This window comes from Musa acuminata, chromosome BXJ3-2, assembly GCF_036884655.1.
Source record: "Musa acuminata AAA Group cultivar baxijiao chromosome BXJ3-2, Cavendish_Baxijiao_AAA, whole genome shotgun sequence".
Lineage (NCBI taxonomy): Eukaryota > Viridiplantae > Streptophyta > Magnoliopsida > Zingiberales > Musaceae > Musa > Musa acuminata.
In genome coordinates this window covers 27727500-27749546 of record NC_088350.1, presented here as the reverse complement: position 1 = coordinate 27749546, position 22047 = coordinate 27727500, and the positions used below count along the sequence as shown (strand labels likewise).

General features: G+C 35.2%; 2 protein-coding genes across 3 annotated transcripts in view; both read right to left on the bottom strand.

The window, feature by feature from the left end:
* Nucleotides 1-132: 132 nt before the first annotated feature.
* LOC103976321 (uncharacterized) overlaps nt 133-22047 on the bottom strand; it is a 29009-nt gene continuing 7094 nt past the window's right edge. Inside the window, exons 4-7 of the mRNA XM_065139316.1 lie at nt 4426-5381; nt 2712-3206; nt 1878-1985; nt 133-1670 (exon numbers count right to left, since the gene is read on the bottom strand). Of these exons, the coding sequence (XP_064995388.1) occupies nt 448-1670; nt 1878-1985; nt 2712-3206; nt 4426-5381 (2782 nt within the window). The 3' untranslated portion in view covers nt 133-447. The remainder of the gene's footprint in view (nt 1671-1877; nt 1986-2711; nt 3207-4425; nt 5382-22047) is intronic.
* Nucleotides 12742-17559, bottom strand: LOC135631124 (putative wall-associated receptor kinase-like 16). Of its 2 annotated transcripts, XM_065138554.1 has the most exons (5): nt 17403-17559; nt 16095-17077; nt 15106-15561; nt 14270-14422; nt 12742-14171 (listed from the first exon to the last, which is right to left on the bottom strand). In XM_065138554.1, exons 3-5 carry the CDS (start codon nt 15536-15538, stop codon nt 12949-12951), a joined length of 1809 nt encoding a protein of 602 aa, XP_064994626.1. In that variant the 5' UTR covers nt 15539-15561; nt 16095-17077; nt 17403-17559; the 3' UTR covers nt 12742-12948. The 2 variants fall into 2 exon arrangements, with proteins under 2 accessions (XP_064994626.1, XP_064994625.1); XM_065138553.1 differs by having other exon boundaries at nt 15106-17077.

The window sequence follows — 22047 nt, the reverse complement described above, 5'->3', positions numbered from 1 at the left end:
TGCCTATAAATGATCTGATGCACACTAAGGATATCACTGTATTAGCATTTATGGGATACAAACTTTCTAGTGACATAACAACTCATACGAGAACTATACGAAACATTTCGATGTATACAAACAATAACGCTGTATAAACATTTATGGGATACAAACTTTTTGATAATAATACAAGACACAATAATATTCACATGAGGACTACATGAAACAAACTTTTTGATAATAATACAAGACACAATAATATTCACATGAGGACTACATGAAACACTTGACGTACACAAAAGATAACGTTGTATAACCGTTTATGAGACAAACTTTCTAGTGACAATACAAGACACATTAATATTGACACGAGAACTTTATAAAACATGCTCAATATTATACATATAACATGTAATATCACACGAAATAGAGATATAAATATGAATTATTAAGTGGAATACGAGCTCATCGTGGGTTATATAATGACCATAGGAATTCCTTTTCTAAGCTGTAATTTCTGGATGTCCCCTCAGTTGTTTGGTCAACTGAATCAGAAAAGGTATAAGATGAGTCACTTAGCAGATACTCGGTTTCTTCCATACCTTCTGGAATAGGATATCGTTTTTTCTTTCCGATCCTTCTTAAGCTTTGTAATTTATGCTCCACTTCTTTCATCGTTGGCCTTTCAATCCCATTCAACTTCAAACACATTTCTATCAGTTGAATAATTTCCAGAAGCTCTTGTTTAGTTCCTTCTTTCATGATACGATCTTCCACGAGATCAAAAGAATGCTTCTCTCTTATTGCTTGAAGAAAATACATAGATAGGTTTTGCCTATTCTCATGCTCAATGGAGAAAACAGGTTTCTTTCCCGTTAGAAGCTCCAGAAGAATAACCCCAAAGCTATAAACATCACTTTTCTCCGTCAATTGACTAGTCTGGTAATATTCTGGATCCAAGTATCCAAAGGTGCCTTGGATAACAGTAGTTATATGAGTTTCATCAAGTGGGATAAATCTTGAGGCTCCAAAATCCGATACTTTTGCCCTGAAATGATCATCCAAAAGAATATTTGATGACTTAACATCCCTATGTAAAATTGATATTGAAGCTGCCGAGTGCAGATAGGCAAGTGCTCCGGCAGTTTCTGCAGCGATCCTCAGACGAGCTTCCCATGATAATACAGAATTACCATCTGAAACATGGAGGTGGTCTGCAAGGGTCCCGTTGGAGATAAATTCATAGACTAACAAGGGGACTTCTGTTTCTAAACAACATCCAAAAAGCCTGACGATGTTTCTATGTTTAATTTGAGAAAGAATTGCAACCTCATTGATGAATTGATCTATCTCACTCTTTTTTACTATTTTAGATTTCTTTATGGCGACTACACGTTGATCTGATAAAATCCCTTTATAAACTGTGCCATGTCCTCCGCGACCGAGTACTCGAGTTTCATCAAAATTGTTGGTTGCCTTTTCTATCTCTTCTAGAGAAAATATCTTTGTTTTCTCATCAACGTCTTCGTCAGAAGAGATTAACTGTTGTAATAGTAGTCCATGATTTTGGTGGAAGTGTCTTTCTCTTATTTTCTTTTGCTTTCTGATCTTCCATTTCCTTCTTAGGATGATAAAACTTATGCTTAAGAGCAATAAGCCACTGCCAAGACTTACACCGATTATGACACCTGCACAATACCACCCAAGTTTTAGCTTCACAAGTATTTCCTTTTTGTTCTCACACTGCAGATTGTGTACTTCAATATTCAAGCACTTTTTTGTGTGTTTTTTTTTCTATCTAATCAATCATAGGTATTTATGCACTTTTTTATTTATGTCAAACATGGTAATATTCATTTTGGATTTTTGTAAGCAAATAAGTTTCGAGAACTTACCTAACAAAACAGTCTGTTTTTTGTCAGGAAGGCACTCATAACCACCAATCGTATTTCTGCATATCCCATTGCAAACGTTATTGTTGGGACCGCTGCACTCGTCAATATCTAAGAAACCATCAAAAAATTAGTAGTGTTATATCACGTTAACTTCAGAACCCAAATTGCAATATATATATTGTGTCAGAAATAAAAAAAATGATTAGCAGCAAAGGCTTAGTCACATAGTTTATTACATAATAAAATTTTATGAGGTGCACATTGACAATTTGTTTTTTTTTTAAAGCAGAATATATTAACAAAATATGTGAAGTACAAAAAAAACTTAGTCGGTTAGAGCACAAAAGACATGCGCATTGACAATTTAGTTTCCATTTTTAACATCACTATTGATAAAATTAGTTTTGTGATGCACGGTATTCATTCCTAATTAATATTACTTTCTACAGAAGGAAGAAGATTCTGAGCATTTCAGGAGTCCTTTTATCAAATAGAAGAACAAATAGTGTAAACTTGACAGGCTCTGGAAGGTGCGATCATCCTTAAAATCTCGCGTAGTGAAGTTAATTCTAGCATGTAAATTTAGTTGACACCATCTTACATGTATTAGTTCTAATATGTTATGGAGAACATGCAGTTAAAATAGCTTAAGGACCGGTATATGCAAAGATCGACAAGGATATTTAGGGAATTTTGCAAATAACATCTATCGTTGTACTTATGAGGAAGAAAACTTTGGAAGGTTAATGTTTCACGTGTGTTTTGCTTTTCAACATTTTGAGAAGTGGTCCTGTTGTATCCAAGAGAGAGAGAGAGGATTTGGCATTTGAGTACCTTTGCATCCATCGGCAATATATGGATTTCCTTGATAACCATTCTGGCATTTGCAACGATATCCCTGGATATCTTTGGTAGAAGTTTTGGAAACGTCCACACACGAACTGTTTTTGTCGACACATGCGAATGTGGTCATGTTCTTTTTGGCTTCCTCGCAATTCTTAGACTCAATCACCCAACTAAAGGTCGACAGCTGTTCAAGTGGCGTGAACGGTCCAGTTTCATCGAAGTAGTAATAGTTGTCATCAATGTAAGAACTGTCTGTTGTTCTGTTTGGTGCACTGAATTCCAATTGTCCTTCCTCCAATGAGATTTTACGCACTATGTAATTGCCCATGAAGAACAGAATAGGAGGATTGAATGTCGTGTTGCATGTTAGAGCAAATGACTGGCTTCTGTAACAACCCTTGCTTAGCCCGAATGGAAAAGAGATGTTAACACCCCCACATTTTGCTCGACAGCCTTTGCTCGGAACCAAAGTTAAAGATGCATCTGTTGATATGAACAAACAGGTCAGCAGCAGAAATCGCCATAAGCCTACCGTGTTTTCTCTTTTTCGGATTGCTTTAAAACGAGCTGTACAAATGATTTATATCTTAAAAATCAGCATCCACCGAGAGAGCATATGTTTGAAGATGCAGAATTGTAAGCCCAAGTATTATAAATGAGTGAGTAACGATCATAAGAGCTCAAAGCTACAAGATTGTAGTCATGACAACCAGGCCATTTTCTTGTGTTTTTATTGTAAGAATAAAATAATCTAATGCAAAGATCAAGATTAAATAACGATAGATGAAGTTTAGATTTGTATTTCTTTGGATGCTATTTTAGAATATCTTTCATGATTCAAGGAAACAACAATAACATTGATATGTAAAAGTTAGACTCACATTTTTAAGGTCGTATTTATAAAAAGGGATAGAGAATAGATCTCTATTCATCAGCATCGTCATCCTCGTCCACATTTCTAAGAGATCTTATCAATAAATAGATGAAAATCTAAAAAAAATAATTAGGAGAATCTTTATCATCAAGATATCTTCTAAGATATCTTATTATAAGTGAGCATTCTTTATAATCATAATCAAAATTTAATTGAAACTGTAATATATCTTATTCAATTAAACATAATCATACAATCTAAGAAGTAGAGATGGATAAGGCAAATTACCAAGGTTATATAACTGGTAAACTACGATTGTTTTTAGTTTTATCTTTTGCTATTGATTTTAAAAGAAATATACGAGTACAACGGTATAGCCCCACTAAAATATTAATACACAAAATACACTCAATACATTTTAGAATGTGGGTTTTAAAATCTTACATTGAGAGATTTATCTGAAAGGGTCACATTCAATAGGTTTGAGAAAACTAAAGTTGTTTCCTTTTTATATGTTTGATAAAAAAAATCAAATATGATTAGAAATATGTAAATGCCCTTTGTCGAGAAAATCTGGGTCTCATGTATGTTGTACCATTTTATTATCTAATGTGCATGCCATTTGATTCAAACAATCATATGAATTACACACTATTGTTTGACCGATCAAAGTTATCGTTAATCAATCATAACCGAAAACCATGATTCTTTGACAATGTTTAACCTATAAAAAGAAAATTAACATGTCTGAAATAATATCTATCACTTGTTGCACTTCATGCTTATCTAATCAAACTCACACAAAACTGAGATGAGGTGGAATATTACCTTCACAACCATTGGCTAGGTATGGATTGCCTTTATAGTTAAGAGAACATCGACATATGTATCCAATATTATAATTCGTGTAGCCATAATTAAGGAGGTCATAGCAGTCGCTATTGGGATTGCTGCAGGCAAAAGTTTCCATATTCTTCTTGGCCTCTTCACAGGTAGGATAGTCTTTGATGTACCATGATAGGGCAGTCTCCACTTCTGAGCCCCTGCCTTGCACTATTCCTTGGAGATCATCTTTGCTAGCATTGTAATAATCGTACACGAAAACTTTGATACTGGAAGCATGAAGCAAATGAAGGTCACTCTGATTGAGTCGAGTTAATCGAACCTCCAATGAAGTACTATTCCAATAATATAAACTAAGTGAGCACTGCCTGTTGTCAGTGGAAGTGCATCTAGTTATGCAAGTACCGATAGTCTTATTAGTAGTGGGATCCACTAGGTCGGCAACGACGCTGCAACCAGACACATACAAACGATTATATGTATCTATTGTGTAAAAATTCTGTATTTCTTGTTCCAATGATGTTAAAGAGTAAGGCCAATCCTGAAGATCAATTAATGGAGCAGCAATGAACTCCTCAGCTACACTCAAGGTGACAATGGGTGTCTTGACGCGCACAGTCCCAGTATCCAAATCGATTCTAGTGACCTCGAGGATTCCATCGCCCAAGGAGAGCCTTGGAGGTTGGTCGGTATAGTTCGTGCAAGTAAGATTAAATCCCGGTAGATAACAGCCATGGCCTATGCCGAAAGGATACTCAATACTGATGTTACCGCATCTGTTCGTGCAGTTGGAAGGTAAAGTGAAATGTTTCTCTGTGGATGCACTTTCCACTTTTGTTGAACCCAATAAACTCAATGTCAGCGGCAGCAGCAACAGCTCCACCCATCCCATCCCTTCTCTCTCTCTCTCTCTCTCTCGGACTAACCTTGCCCTCTTCCAGCTGCCTCAGTCCTATTTGATAAATGATGAATGGTGCAGGTCAGAAGTTGCTTGAATCGGTGACATGAGCAATACATAAAACACTCTACGGTAACACCATAAACGCAGCTACAGGAGAAGCTATGTATGTCCGATAATTAACAGTAGCAAAATTCCCAAGCATGATAACACTGAGGTTGTCTGCATATTTCTATAGCAGGATATGGAGTATATCTAGCATAAGAGAATTCATCCGATCATATACATTCGTGTGCAGTGAAAAAACCAAGAAGCGGAGCAGAGAAATCAAATGTCAAGCTTGCGAAGAAGACGGGAGTGATGGGAGAGCACCTTGGGCAATACATAGAACACTCTACGGGAACACAATAAGCCCAGCTACAGGAGAAACTATGCATGTATGTATGATAATTAACAGTAGCTAAATTGCCAAGCATGATACGACTGAGGTTGTCTGCATATTTCTAGCTATAGCCCAAGATATGGAGGATCTCTAGCACAAGAATCGAATTTATATGATCATATACATCCGTTTTGCATCGAAGTTACCAAGGAAAACGAAGAAGCGCAGCAAAGAAATTAAATGTCAAGCATGTGAAGAAGACCGGAGTAATGGGAGAGCAAATTCCACTCACTTTCGCGTCTCTGGTTGTTGCTCTATCTTGAAGGACACCTGCAATAGGGAGTTAGGTCGTTGATATAGATGATGTGCTCGAAACAATTGCTGGAGTTATAATTAACCACGCTTGCAGATGGAGATGGCAAGCCAATCAACAAAGTTGACTAGACTTGTAGTGTGTACTGCTTATCTCTTTGAACTCGTCAGAGCTGTTCCATCGGCCACCAATTGTGATGCAATGCATCTTTTTTTCTCCAAACGACTAACTTGGTCGGAATCATTGCCACTTCCAAAGGCTCGGGAAACCTAATTCCATTGTCCATCGTACAAAAACAATATCCGGGTCGATCTCAATGCTACGGTGAAAAAGAAAATAAAATGAACAACCCGCTACTGCATGCAAATATGTCTACTTCGAATTATATGTATGGTTGCTGAACAGCTAAACTGACCAAGTGTTGCGTAATTTACTCGTGTATATTATGACCATTGTGGAATTGTTAATCACGCATAAACAACTGACTTTGGAAGGCTTCCGGGTATCGACCTGAGATCGTACTGGACTCATAAAGTCAACCACACCCTTATAAGCCATAAATTTCGTTCAATGAGAAGCCAGTCTTCCTTCGTTGGTGGCTCGGCTTAAGTATTGTCGTAAAACCGGCATTGTCGTGGTCATATGGCCTCACCTTTTACATTACGTGATTGAGACAACTGAAGTTTGATGAATCGCTTGCATATCTTTCAACGATAAAGTCAATACAACCCATCATCGACGCCAATAGCTTGAATGGGATAGATTGAGAAAAACCCACCTGGAAATTAAACCATTCTCATTCCGTTTCTCACCTGATAAGATGGTCGATGACATCCAATTGCTGCCTCCTATGATCTTTCAAAAGAACAATCGGTTCTTTACTCGGTTTCAAGTTTGCCTTCGGATTCACATCCAACAGGCATTTGTGAATTCCAGGAAAAGAGAACAGAATTAGGAACAACGTGCAACAGCACCTACAATGGAATGCGAATAAATGGGTGGAACGAGAATGGAGCATGATTTCATAATGACAGGGTGAGGATCAATTAAGTTATCATCACACCTGCTTCACAACCATCTATTTAGAGTTTGCATATGGTGGTAATATATATAAGGATAAAAAAAATTGAAAAGTCTCCATTCTTGCAAATATTATAATTGATTTCTTAATTTTATCTGGCATGCCAGTTCAAACAGGAGAAAGATTAATGCCATGAGTATCACATCTCCAAAACGACAATGGACCTTGACTTCCAAGTCTTTACACCGAGTCCTATGGTAGAATATGTTGTGATGCTAAATTGTGTTATCTGTCCTCCCTAGAAAAAAAAATCCCTGTGCTCGTGGAAATTTCAAATAGGAGGCAAAAACATGCATTTTGACTTAAAAACTTGACTTGAGCCCTAAAATAAATAGAACTTACCAATATTTAGATTAATAATTTGCAAGCAAAACGCCTCAGATAATTTAGGAAAACAATTTAAATCAATATTAGAGTAAAATAATAAAACCACATAAGTAAAATTATAATTTTAAAATATTTTTTTTCTGAAGACCCAACCATTCTTGTTTAAGTAATATCTAACCAACACTTCAAAGGTTAATCGGGAATGAATGGGAATAAAAATATAAATGTTGTCTTCCGAGGATTTGTTTCAGAGCAATAATTAGAAAGATACTACGGAACAGGCTTGACTAGAATTGTAGATTATCTATTTCGACTTATTGAAGTTATTATGGCTTGTGAAGTAATGTTTTATCTTTGAAGTTAAATGTAGACTTTAAGGTTAGCATATACTTTTCATATTTTCTCTTATTAGCCTACAGTGATAGTCGTCTAAAGCTTCCATCTATGAGTGAGACATCATGTTTGGATTTTCTATCGGATTATTGGTATCTCTTCGTTCGAAGAGAAACTAATTTAGAGATTTTCACATAAGGCGTTCTCACTTCTATCTTCTTATTACACTATGATTTATTTTGGGTAATATACCATGATTGTAATCTAAAAACTTATGTTATTTAGTTTATGAAGCAATGTTGATAGCGGGACTAATCCTAAACTACTCATTTCTTAATTTATTTTAGATATAAAATTACTTTCTAATAGAATCCCACTAATAGTAACAGAAATAGGGATTTAACTCATATACTAAAAGCCAAACAATGGTCATTTCAACGTCCAAATATGATGGTGCAGTATCGTATAGTTGAAGTTATTGTTGGATTGTCAAGAAATGTCTTTATCTTTGAAGTGTATATATAATTTTTCAACCATAAATATGAACTTTCGGGTAGCTTATCCTTTTCTTTTTCTTTTTTTCTCATCAATCAACGCTTGTAGTCCATTTATGAGTGAGAATCATGTTTGAATTTTTCATTAGGTTGCTGTTCGACATAACTCGTTCTCGCTCCTCTTTGTCACCAAAAGAAGTGACTCGAGGAATCTGATAGGTAAGGCTGATATGAAGACGAGACAGTTTATAGCACAAGAGTGAAGCATTTTTTTTTGAAGTTTTTTTAATTTACCCAAGCTAATATCTATCTCATAAAAATTAATCCTTTAGATTTTTTTTGGTCCCTTAATCTTTCATCATGTGCTATTGTCACGAATCATAGATAACTAATATATTAACTTCTTTATATATATATATATATATATATATATATATATATATATATATATATATATATATATATATATATATCACATAATTTTTACACCTTTTTGTTAGCTGATACTATCTTTGTATTCAAGTTTATATTAATTTAGATTCAAAGTCTTGAGAAATCTAACATCACTTACCTTCATACGAATAACTATATATACGAGTTAATCTTGATGCTATGGTGAAAAAGAAAATAATGAATGAATGACCCATGATTATTGTAAATGGATTGCCAGTTATAGTTATATATGTATGGGTGCTGATCGACTAAACCGTGTCACATATTTTACGCACGGTGTATGAAAATGAAACGTCACATATGTTGAAGATCATTCAAATTAGAAACTAACGGAGTGCTCAAGTACTTAATAATAGTGTCAAATGTTTAAAACAATAACTACAAAGGTTAGAGAGAAGAAATTATGGTTGGCTCCTCTTGACTAACCATCATTTTTCACAATGAAGATAATCACACAGTTTTGAAATAATTCGTTTGACATAGAAAATGATATATTAAAATGGATCGACTTCGCCCTTTCTTGACAACCTCCTGAACTTAAAAGAAAAGTAAAGAGCACGATTCCAATTGATATTAACGTAATGTTTCAACAACTCGTATCTTAGAAAGTCAACAAAGCAGTCAGTTTAAGCCCGCCTCATTAGATCATTAGTGGTCAAAGCAGCAGCACGAGACTATCTAGCGTGAACAGCACGTTCACGCTACAGAAGGTGTGGCCCTTGTGAATCCACCCCTTTGCAGAAGGTGTGGCTGATTTCAATAGAATACAAATTAACATACCAAGTTTCTGTCCCAAAAATATTCTCATTCTATGTGGCTCTCACATGATCTTTGAAATGTATTTGGGATGAAAATTTCAAACACAACATTACCCAAAACAGCATTACATTATATCATTAAACCCAAAGATGATACACTGCAACATTATATAGGCAAACGTGGAGATCAAATGATCAACAAAACATGAATATTTATCGGATACAGACTCACCTTGGATAATTGTGTGACCACAAGAGTTCCGTCTCCAAGCTATAATTTGAGACAGAATTACAACCTTATTTAGAATTGATTTATCTCACTCTTCTTCTTAATTTTTTATTTTTTATGGCAACTACACCTTGATCCGGTATAATTCCTTTTGAACTGCTCCATGTCCTCCACCATCGAGTATTCGATTCTCATAAAAAATTGTTAATTGATTTCTATCTTCTAAAGAAATATTTTTGTTGTTCTCCATGCAATATTTTCAATGGATTAGATTAACTATTGTAGTGGTAATCCATAATTTTGACGGACGTACTTTACCCTTATTTTCTTTTGATATCTTTTCTTCCATTTCTTTCTTAGAACCACAAAAACCTATACATAACAGTAGCAGCCCCGTGCCATTCCTTGCACCGATGATAACACCTGCGCAGTACCAATCAAGTTTTAGCTTCATATAACTTCCCGTTTGTGTTTCATAGCTTTGTCAATGACGTTTAGTTTCTTTTCTATTTCTTTTGCTTTTTTTCCATTTCAATTGCTCAATCATGCAGTTCCACGTACCTAACAAAAGAGTTTACATGCGCACGCAATTGTAGCTGCCGTTCGTATTAGCACAAATCCTATGCCAAACATATTTCTCAAGAAAGCTGCATTCATTGATGTCTAACAGACCATCAAAAGATTAAAAGTTATGTCTAACATCGGGATTTAACTTTTGAATCCAATTTTTAGGGAAGCTACTATTCATAACCTCCTCTTTGAATTGACAATCTCCTTACTATGTGCAATCATTTAAAAAATAATAAAATATTATTTTATTATTAACCATCCTTGTATTATCATTTTATTTTATTTTTATTTTTTTCTTCTCACAATCACTTATTTCATCATCGCAATCAACATTACTTATTGCTACCGCTTGCCGACGACTCTACTCGATCTCAATATCATTTTTTAAGGAGAAGAAAGAAGATGATGATATTTATATCTATTTGTGAGATAATTTTAAAATATTTAAAAAATTAAAATAAAATTATAAATAATAAAAAATGAGTTACAAATAGTAATATCCTCTTTTAAAAAGAAGATTACTTTGTTTAATCTCTTCTTTTATTATAAGATCTTCTATCAGTTTGTACAAGTGTCTCTCTCATTGCCTGAAGAAAATAGATTCTGTTTATTCTTTGGAAAGATAGGTTCTATTTATTCTCGAGACTCCAAAATATGATACTTCTGTCATGAGATGATCACCCAAAAGCATGCTCGACGACTTAACGTGTAAAATAGATATGGAAATAGCTAAGGTGCAAATAGGCAAGTGCTGTATAAGGGATGTTGTCAAGTAAAAGAAAGAAGCGCAGCAAAGAAATTAAATGTCAAACTTGTGAAGAAGACAGGAGTAATGGGAGAGCAATTCCACTCACCTTCGCGTCTCTGGCTGTTGCTCTGGCTTGAAGAACGCCTGCAGATGTATGGGACCTGCAGCAGCTGTGATGGAGGAGCGAGAGACTTGTAATATGAACTCAGATGGTACAGCGGTCAACAAAGTTGATTTGACTTGTCCTATGTACATTCGTAACATGAACTTCATGTTGGTCGGAGCTTGTCTGGGTTCTATTCTAATCGAAATATTAGAATTATAATTGAATCGAAATCGAATTTAGGTGGTTCGATTTTGATATCTGATTTTGGAAAATTAAGATCGATGATTTGGGTTCCAAATCAACTATTTCGATTTCAAACCGTTTAAATATTTTTAAAAATAATTATATATTATATATAGTACAGTGGCTAAAATATTAAATTTAAATCAATGTATATGAGTTTCAGAGCGACTTTACGTTTGATTAAAGGATTTCTTTGAAAAGAGCTATTCAGTTGGATTAAAAATTTTATAATTTTATTTTTTTATAACAGCCTTGCCTATTATAATTATACATATATATATATTTTTTTATTTTAGAAAGGAAATTATTATTTTTATATTTTAAATTATTTTTAATTAAAAATTTTGAGGTTAGAATCGGAACCAAAATAGTCCGAATCAGAACCAAAACCGATGGTTCTGATTTCTAATTTCGAGAAATCAAAACCGATGATTCCGGAATCACGAATCGATCTGGTCAGAGCTGTCCCATTGTGTGTGAATATATATTGATGCTTGGCTTCCTTAAATCGGCAAAGTTGGCATCCACTATTAAACCTTTCTATTATAGAAGTTGGTCCGTTACAATTTTTCGTGGAACAGAGTCTCCTTCTTGGTCGTGATTTTGACCTCAATATGGGAAATTGGTGCCATTACAGTTAACAATAAAATGACAATTTTAACTAATTAATAATTTTAACTAATTTTAACATGACTAATATTTAATTCGTTTGTGGTGAATAAAAGAGTCGGATGTCAAACTAATAAAAGTAATGGGTCCTATTTCTTCGCTTTTCTCGAGTCTAATCAATGCCATCGTGTGTATCCGTTTTTGTCTCATATGTCGGTGATGTAAAATCCTCGTGCATTGTTGAGAGTCGAACAAAATATATCAAAGATACAATATGTATCTGTAGCAACAAAAGTATATCCTGATAGCAATATACGATTGAATCCATTTATAATTTATCAATGAGATTTATGATGGGTGTACGTGAAGGTTATCTAAGAAAGAATATGTCTTTCATTGGTTCTTCATATTTTGATGTTGAAATATACTAGTCATCATAAAGAGACTACTTCTTTGGTGTGGATCAGAAAAAAGCAACCAATATCAATGAGTGACATATCATTAGTTATTGTCATTCTTATATGTATGAAAGTAGTATTTAACTGCTAGAATAAATATCTCATAAGAAGCATCATAATAACTGTCATTAACACTATAAAGAGACTACTTCTTTGGTGTGGATCAGAAAAAAGCAACCAATATCAATGAGTGACATATCATTAGTTATTGTCATTCTTATATGTATGAAAGTAGTATTTAACTGCTAGAATAAATATCTCATAAGAAGCATCATAATAACTGTCATTAACACTATAAATTCAAACAAGAGAAAAATTAACCTGGGCCATTAAGCAAACAAGCTGTGTACATAATATGATTAGATACATATACCTGATAACATATATGAGCGTTTATAAGATACTAGTTATTTGGGTACATAACGTTCCACATGATGACTACATGATATAATGACCTAGGTTATGTTGTCAATACATACAAATGTAAACACTAGTACAATACACACTCATCGTGGGTTATAATGTGACCACATAAATTCTTTTTCTAAACTATAATTCCTGGATGTCCCTTCGGTTGCTTGGTCCATTGAATCAGAGAAAGTATAAGATGAATCGCTCAGCAGGCACTCAGTTTCTTCGTTACCTTCTGAAATATGACGTCCTCCATTCTTTCGAATCCTTCTTAGGCTTTGTAGTTTATACTCCACTTCTTTCATCGTAGGCCTTTCGCTTCCTTTAAACTTCAAGCACATTGCTACTAGTTGAATAATTTCCATAAGCTCTTGTTTAGTCCCTTCTTTCATAACACGATCTTCCACAAGATCAAAGTAGCGTTTGTCTTTTAGTGCTTGGAGAAAATACATTGATAGGTTCTGTTTATTCTCATGTTCGATGGAGAAAATAGGTTTCTTTCCTGTTAAAAGCTCCAGAAGAATGACCCCAAAGCTATAAACATCGCTCTTCTCTGTCAATTGACTTGTTTGATAATACTCTGGATCCAAGTATCCAAAGGTTCCTTGAATACCGGTGACTATATGAGTTTGATCAAGTGGAATAAATCTTGAAGCTCCAAAATCTGATACTTTTGCTGTGAAGTGATCATCCAAGAGAATATTCGATGACTTTACATCCCTGTGTAAAATAGATATTGAAGCAGCCGAGTGCAAATAAGCAAGTGCTCCTGCGGTTTCTGCAGCGATCCTCAGACGAGCTTCCCATGACAATGCAGAACTACCATCTGAAGTATGGAGATGGTCCGAAAGAGCTCCGTTTGAGATAAATTCATAGATCAATAAGGGCACTTCGGTCTCCAAGCAGCATCCAAAAAGCTTTACCACGTTTCTGTGATTAATTTGAGAAAGAATTGCAACCTCATTGACGAATTGATCTATCTCGCTCTTCTTCACAATTTTTGACTTTTTTATGGCGACCACGCGTTGATCCGACAGAATCCCTTTGTAAACTGTTCCGTGTCCTCCGCGACCGAGCACTCGAGTTTCATCAAAATTATTGGTTGCCTTTTCTATCTCTTCCAGAGGAAATATCTTTGTTCTTTCAGCAACATCTTCATGGGAAGAGATGAGTTGTTGTAGCAGTAAACCATGATTCTGACGGAAGTGTTTTTTTCTTATTCTCTTTTGTTTTCTTTTCTTCCATTTCGTCCTTAGGATAATCAAACTCGTACTCAAGAGCAATAAGCCCGCGCCATTACTTACGCCGATGATGACACCTGCACGTTAACACTCAAGTTTTAGCTTTCCCTGACTCTTGGTTAGCTTTGTCGATGGCATTTATCCTCTACTGTGTGAATTGGTATCCAGGACTTACCCAATACAAGAGTATGCTTTTTGCCAGGGATACAGGCTTTTTGAGTAGGATCACCGGACGACCCAGGTGGGCACGTGCAACTATAACTGCCGTTCGTGTTAATACAAGTTCCATAGCAGAAGTATTTGTTGGGGAATTTACACTCATCGATATCTGACAAATCATCAAAAAGAAAGTTAGTAGCTATATCTCACGTTAAACTCAGAACTCGATCTTTTAAATGATCATTACCATGCACACAGTTTGCATAATTTATTTTTCTGAGCTGCACACTGACGATTAATTATTAGTTTTTGACGTCATTTGACAAAATTATTTTTGCGATGAAATGGTACTCTTTGGTAATTAACGTTACTGTTTATAGAAGGAAAAATATTGTAATCATTTCAAGAGTAATTTCTCCCCCATAGAAGAACAAGGAGTGTAAATTTGATAGGTTCTGGACGATAAAATTGTCCTATAAAAAAAATATGTAGGTAGTCATGTACTAAGTCGGCACCATCTTTCACGTAATAAATTCGATTTCGTTATTCGGATATGAAGTTAAGGTAACTGAAGATATCGGTATGCACAATTCTCGAGAAGGATTCGTAGGGAATCATGCAAATAAATAACAGGCACGTATCAGTGCATAAATAAGAAACAAGGAAAACTTTTGAATGGCTAATTGCACAAATAAAAAAAGCGAAGTCTGTGAATGTGAAAGTATTCAGTGTCTATTTCGTGGCTAAAGATTGTATATGTTGTGTTTTTTTTTTTTTGCTTTTAAAATCGTGTAGATTTTAGTTACATGACTAGTTTTCAACATTTAAGAGAGAGGTAAATGAATCAAGTACCTGTGCATCCATTAGGAAGGTATGGATTTCCTTCGTAACCTTTGGAGCAATTGCAACGGTACCCCCAGAAATCTTGACCATCGCTTGTTGTGGTGTTAATGTCCAAACATGAGCTGTGTTCATCGACACATGCAAACATGGTCCTATTGCTTTGAGCATCCTTGCAACGCTGACCCTCAATGACCCAACTAACAATAGGCAGCTCGTCAACGTAGTTGAAAGGTGTCGTTTCAGTATGTTCATACTCAATTTCTATTTGTCCTTTCTCCAACGATATACTGTGCACTCTGTAATACTCTCGGAAGAGGAGAGTGGGAGGACTTGATGTGTCGTAGCACGTTAGAGCAAATGCCCCATCTCTGTAACACCCTTTCTTTAGCCCGAATGGAAAAGGAATGTTAACAGTCCCACATTTTGATGGACAATCATTCATTTGATATAGAGTAAAATTTGTATCTGTTGACATGATCAAGCAGGTCAGCAATGGAAGTTGTCATAAGCTTACCATGTTTTTCTTTTATGGATGGCCAAAAGAAGCTTTGCGATTGACTTATATGTAAAAACTAAGAATTGTAAGCCAAGCTTTGAGAATAAGTGAGTAGCGATCATAAAATCCGGAAGCCGTAGGATTGTAGATACGGCGGCAAGACTTTCTCCTGTGTTATTGTGGGGATGAATAAGGCAAATGGCCTTGGTATCTAATGCATATTGTACCATTTAATTATCTAATGAGCATGCGACTCAAGCCGTTACATGATTTAGACTCTTTTACTATGTAAGAGTCTTATTTAATAGTGAGATGGATGTCTACACAAGTAAACATCTCTTTTACCGGTTTGACCGTCAAAAAAAGAAACCATTATCAGGCATAACAGAGAACCACGAAGAATATTTAAACTTATCATGCGTGTACTATATTTAATCACTTCTATTGCAAATCTTGTTTTTCAAATTGAACTCATACAAAGAGAGATAAGGAGGAATATTACCTTGACAGCCATTTGGTAGGTATGGATTGCCTTGATAATTAAACGAGCATCGACATAAGTACCCAAAATTATAATCAGTGGAGTAATAATATTTAGTGACGTCATAGCAAGCACTATTGAGGCTAAGGCAAGCGTAAGTCGTCGTATTCTTACGAGCCTCTTCACACGTAGGATAGTCTTGGATGTATCATGATAGAGCAGCCTCCACGTTCGTGCTCCTTCCCTTCACTATTCTTTTGAGATCGTCTTTCGTAACATTCCTTGCATCGTATAAAAAGACTTTGATGCTCGATGCATTAAACAATTGGGTGTGAAATCGAGTTAATTGAATCCTCAGTAAAGTACTATTCCAACCAGAGAGGTCAAGTGTGCAGTTTCTATTTCCACCGGAAGTACATATAGTTGTGCAAGCATCAATAGTCCTATTGGTAGCGGAATCCACTAGATGGGCAACGGTGTTACAACCAGACACATAAAATCTCTTATCTGCAAAACCACCTCTTCCTATATAACGTCGTTCTAAGTCCAGTGATTTGAAAGTGTAAGGCCAATTCTCAACATCAATGAACGGAATATTAATGGATTCCACATCCACATCCATGGTGACAATGGGTGTTTTAACGTGCACAATTCCAGTATCCAAATTGATGTTCGTGACCTCCATTTTTCCATCACCCAAGAAAAGCCTCGGAGGTTTGGTGGTGTTGTACGTGCAAGTAAGATTAAAGCCCGGACGATAACAACCATTGCCTATCCCGAAAGGGTACTCGATGCTGATATTACCGCATCTTTTTGTGCAATTGGAAGGTAAAGTGAAAGGTTCCTTTGTCGATGCGCTTTCTACATTTGTTAAACTTATTGAACACAATGTCAGAAGCAGCAGCAACAGTTCCACCCACCCCATCCTCTCTCTCTCTCTCTCTCTCTCTCTCTAACGTTTCCCTCTTCCAGCTGCCTCAGTCCTGTTCGATAAAGCGGGATTCCTGCAGGTCAGAGAGTAACTTGAATCGGCGACATGGGCATGGCATAAAACACTCTACGGTAACACCAAAAACGCAGCTACAGGAGAAGCTATGTATGATAATTAACAGTAGCAAAATTCCCAATCATGATACTACTGAGGTTGTCTGCATATTTCTAGCTATAGCCCAAGATATGGAGGATCTCTAGCACAAGAATCGAAATTATATGATCATATACATCCGTTTTGCATCGATGCTACTAAGGAAAACGAAGAAGCGCAACAAAGAAATTAAATGTAAAGCTTGTGAAGAAGACCGGAGTAATGGGAGAGCAAATTCCACTCACCTTCGCGTCTCTGGTTGTTGCTCTATCATGGACACCTGCAATAGGGAGTTAGGTCGTTGATATAGAAGATGTGCTCGAAACAATTGCTGGAGTTATAACTAACCACGCTTGCAGATGGAGATGGCAAGCCAATCAACAAAGTTGACTAGACTTGTAGTGTGTACTGCTTACCTCTTTGAATTCGTCAGAGCTGTTCCATCGGCCACCAATTATGATGCAATACATCTTTTTTTCTCCAAACGACTAACTTGGTCGGAATCATTGCCACTTCCAAAGGCTCGGGAAATCTAATTCCATTGTCCATCGGACGAAAACAATATCCGGATCGATCTCGATGCTACGGTGAAAAAGAAAATAAAATGAACAACCCGCTACTGCATGCAAATATGTCTACTTCGAATTATATATATGGTTGCTGAAAAGCTATACTAACTAAGTGTTTCGTAATTTACTCGTGTATATTATGACCATTATCGAATTGTTAACTATCCGAGTGCCGAAGTTTTCATGAACTGTAATAGTGTCATATGTTCAAAAAATAACCGTGTTCTTCGGTTCATCACACGTATATGCTGACCTTCAACTAAAGATCATTCTCCGCATTGAGGATATTCACACGGTTTAGATTAAATGAGTTGCAAATATGTGGACTCGATCCGTTCCTGACGACATTATTAACTCAAAGCAAAGAAAACGACATGTGTTTTGAATGATATTAGTGGCTTAGAAATTCTAACGACTCACTTAATGTTTAACGTAGAAAGCACGCCTCGATAGATTATGAGTCAGTTTAGAGCAACGAGACTATCTTAAACATCATAATCACGCATAAACAACTGACTTTAGAAGGCTTCTGGGTATCGACCTGAGCTTGTGCTTGACTCATAAAGTCAACAACACCCTTGTAAGCCATAAATTTCGTTCAATAAGAAGCCACTCTTCCTTCGTTGGTGGCTCGGCTTAAGTATTGTAGTAAAACCAGCATTGTCGTGGTCATATGGCCCCGCTATTTACGTTACGTGATTGAGACAAATGAAGTTTGATGAATCGCTTGCGTATCTTTCAACGATAAAGTGAATACAACCCATCATTGACGCCAATAGCTTGATTGGGATAGATTAAAGTATAACCCACCTGGAAATTATACTATTCTCGCTGCGTTGCTCACCTGATAAGATGTCTGATGACATCCAATTGCTGCCTCGTATGATCTTGCAAAAGAACAATCGGTTTTTTATTCGGTTTCAAGTTTGCCTTCGGATTCACATCCAACAGGCATTTGTGAATTCCAGGAAAAGAGAACAGAATTAGGAACAACGTGCAACAGTACCTACCATGGAATGCGAACTAATGGGAGGAACGAGAATGGAGCATGATTTCATGATGACAGGGTGAGGATCATTTAAGTAATCGTCACACTTGCTTCACAACCATTCCCTATTTAGAGTTTGTATATGGTGGTAATATATAAGGATAAAGAAAAAGGGAAATGTCTCCATTCTTGAAAATATTATAATTGATTTCTTAATTTTATCTGACATGCCAGTTCAAACAGGAGAAAGATTAATGCCATGACTATCACATCTCCAAAACAACAATGGACCTTGACTTCCAAGTCTTTGCACTAAGTCCTATGGTAGAATATGTTGTGATGCTTACTTGTGTTATCTGTCCTCCCTTGAAAAAAAAATCCCTGTGCTCGTGGAAATTTCAAATAGGAGGCAAAACATGCATTTTGACTTGAAAACTTGACTTGAGCACTAAAATAAATAGAACTTACCAATATTTAGATTAATAATTTGCAAGCACAACGCCTCAGATAATTTAGGAAAACAATTTAAATCAATATTAGAGTAAAATAATGAAACCACATAGGTAAAATTAGAATTTTAAAATATTTTTTCTGAAGACCCGACCCTTCTTGTTTAAGTAATATCTAACCAAAACTTAAAAGATTAATTGGGAATGAAGGGGAATAAAAGTATAAATATTGTCTTCCAAGTATTTGTTCAGAGCAATAATTAGAACTACACTAAGGAACAGACTTGACTAGAATTGTAGAGTGTATTGCTATCTGTTTGGACTTGTGGTTGTTCCATCGGGCACGAACAATGATACGATACATTTGTCCCTGCTGAAAAATCGAGTCCGTAACAACATATCACGGTTTAAAGTTTTGATAAAAATATAAAATAGAAATAGTGGACTTGACATCTGTCCCAATTCACGTAATCAGTTTATAATATTTGTGTATCATGTCATTCTGATTACTCCCACTTCATTTGTTGTCTTAGATGTAGCTAGTATGCGAACTAGAACTTCTTTTAGGACATTTATAATATGTGTCTTTTGGATTCCATAAATATGGTATATCCTTCACAACTAGTAACAAAAATTGGTATTTGACTCATGCTAATAGTCGATCAGTTCAAAGTACTAATCGGATAGTGCAGTATGCTATGTTTAAAGTTATTATTGGTTTGTCAAATAATATCTTTATTTTGAGTTCGTCTATACTTTCATATTTTTCTCACTTTAGTCTACGCTTGTAGTTATCTAAAGCATCCATATACAAGTGAGATATCATATTTAGATTTTTTCATCGAGATGCTGTTATCTTCTGATTCAGAGAGAAACTATCCATAGAGACTTTCACGTCAAGTCGTTCTCGCTTCTTATTTTCTGTTATAGTGAGATTTATTCTTCGGATTTAATACGGAACAACTAGTCAAGCCATCAGTAGGGTAATATAGCATTATTGTAATATAAAAACTTATATTATTTAGTTTAGGGACTAATATTGATAGTAGGATTAATCCTGAACTAATCCTTTCTTAATTTATTTTAGATATGAAATTACTTGCTAATAAAATCCCAGAATTAATAACAAAAAATTGGGATTTAACTCATCCACTAATAGCCAAACAATTATCATTTCATTGTACTAATCAAATAGTGTAGTATCATATTATTAAAGTTATTATGGCTTGTCAAGTAATGTTTTTATCTTTGAAGTTAAATGTAGACTTCAAGGTTAGCCTATACTTTTCATATTTTCTCGAGTCTACGCTGGTAGTCGTCTAAAGCTTCAATCTAAGAGTGAGACATCATTTTGGATTTTCTATCGGGTAGTTGTTATTTCTTCATTCGAAGAGAAATTATCCTTGGAGACTTTCACGTGAGTCGTTCTCACTTCTATCTTCTTGTCGCACTATGATTTATTCTTCAGATTTAGATAGGGAACAACTAGTCAAGCCATTAGTAGGGTAATATATCATGATTGTAATCTAAAAACTTATTTTATTTAATTTATGGACCAATATTGATAGCGGGACTAATCCTAAACTACTCATTTCTTAATTTATTTTAGACATGAAATTACTTTCTAGTAAAATCCCATATATTAAGAGCCAAACAATGGTTATTTCAATGTACAAATCTAATGGTGCAGTATCATATCGTTGAAGTCATTGTTGGATTGTCAAGTAATGTCTTTATCTTCGAAGTATATATATAATTTTTCGAGGATAAATGTGAACTTTCGAGTAGCGTATATTTTTCATATTTTCTCTTATTAGTCTATGCTTGTAGTCTATCTACGAGTGAGAGTGAGAAGTGGCTTGCGGAATTATCTATTAGTCTATGCTTGTTTTTCTCTCCTCGTTTAAAGAGGAATTATCTTTAGAGACTTCCACATAACTCGTTCTCGCTCTTCTTTATCGCCAAAAGAAGTGACTTGAGGACTCTTGATAGGTAAGGCTGATATAAAGACTAGTCATTTTGTGGCACAAGAGTTCAATATTTTTTTTATTTTTTTAATCTACCCAAGCTAATATATGTCTCTTACAAACTAATCCTTTAATCTTTTTTTCATCCTTTAATCTTTCATCATGTGCTATTGTTATGAATCGACCTGACAAATAACTAACATATTAACTTTTTTAATCTGAACTATTAACTTAAGGTACTTAAGCATAATTTAGCAGTAATATATCTATCACATAATTTTTTACACCTTCTTGTTAGCTGATACTATATTTATATTACAATAATTTAGATTCAAAGGCTTGAGAAATCTAACTTCATTTACCTTTATATGAAAAACTATATATGAGTTAATCTCGATGCTACGGTCAAAAAGTAAACAATGAACCAACGACCCGTTATAACTATAAATAGATTGCTAGTTATAGTTATATGTATGAGTGTTGAACGGCTAAACCGTATCACATACTTTACGTATGGTATATGAAGACGAAACGGTAAAAACATAGGATGAAGATCATCAAGTTAGAAACTAAGGGAGTGCTGAAGTACTTAATTGAGAATAATAGTGTTAAACAATAACTACAAAGGTTAGAGAGAAAGGAAATTATGGTTGGCTCCTCTTAACTGACCATCATTTTCCACAATGAGGATAATCACACAGTTTTGAAATAATTCATTTGACATAGAAAATGATGTATTAAATTGGATCCTGAACTTTGTAGACTTCGCCCTTTCTTGACAACCTCCTGAACTTGAAAGAAAAGGAAAGAGCACGATTTTAAATTGATATGAGTGGCTTAGAAATTCCAATTGATGTTAACTTAATATTTCAACAACTCGTTTCTTAGAAATTCAACAAGGCAGTCAGTTTAAGCAG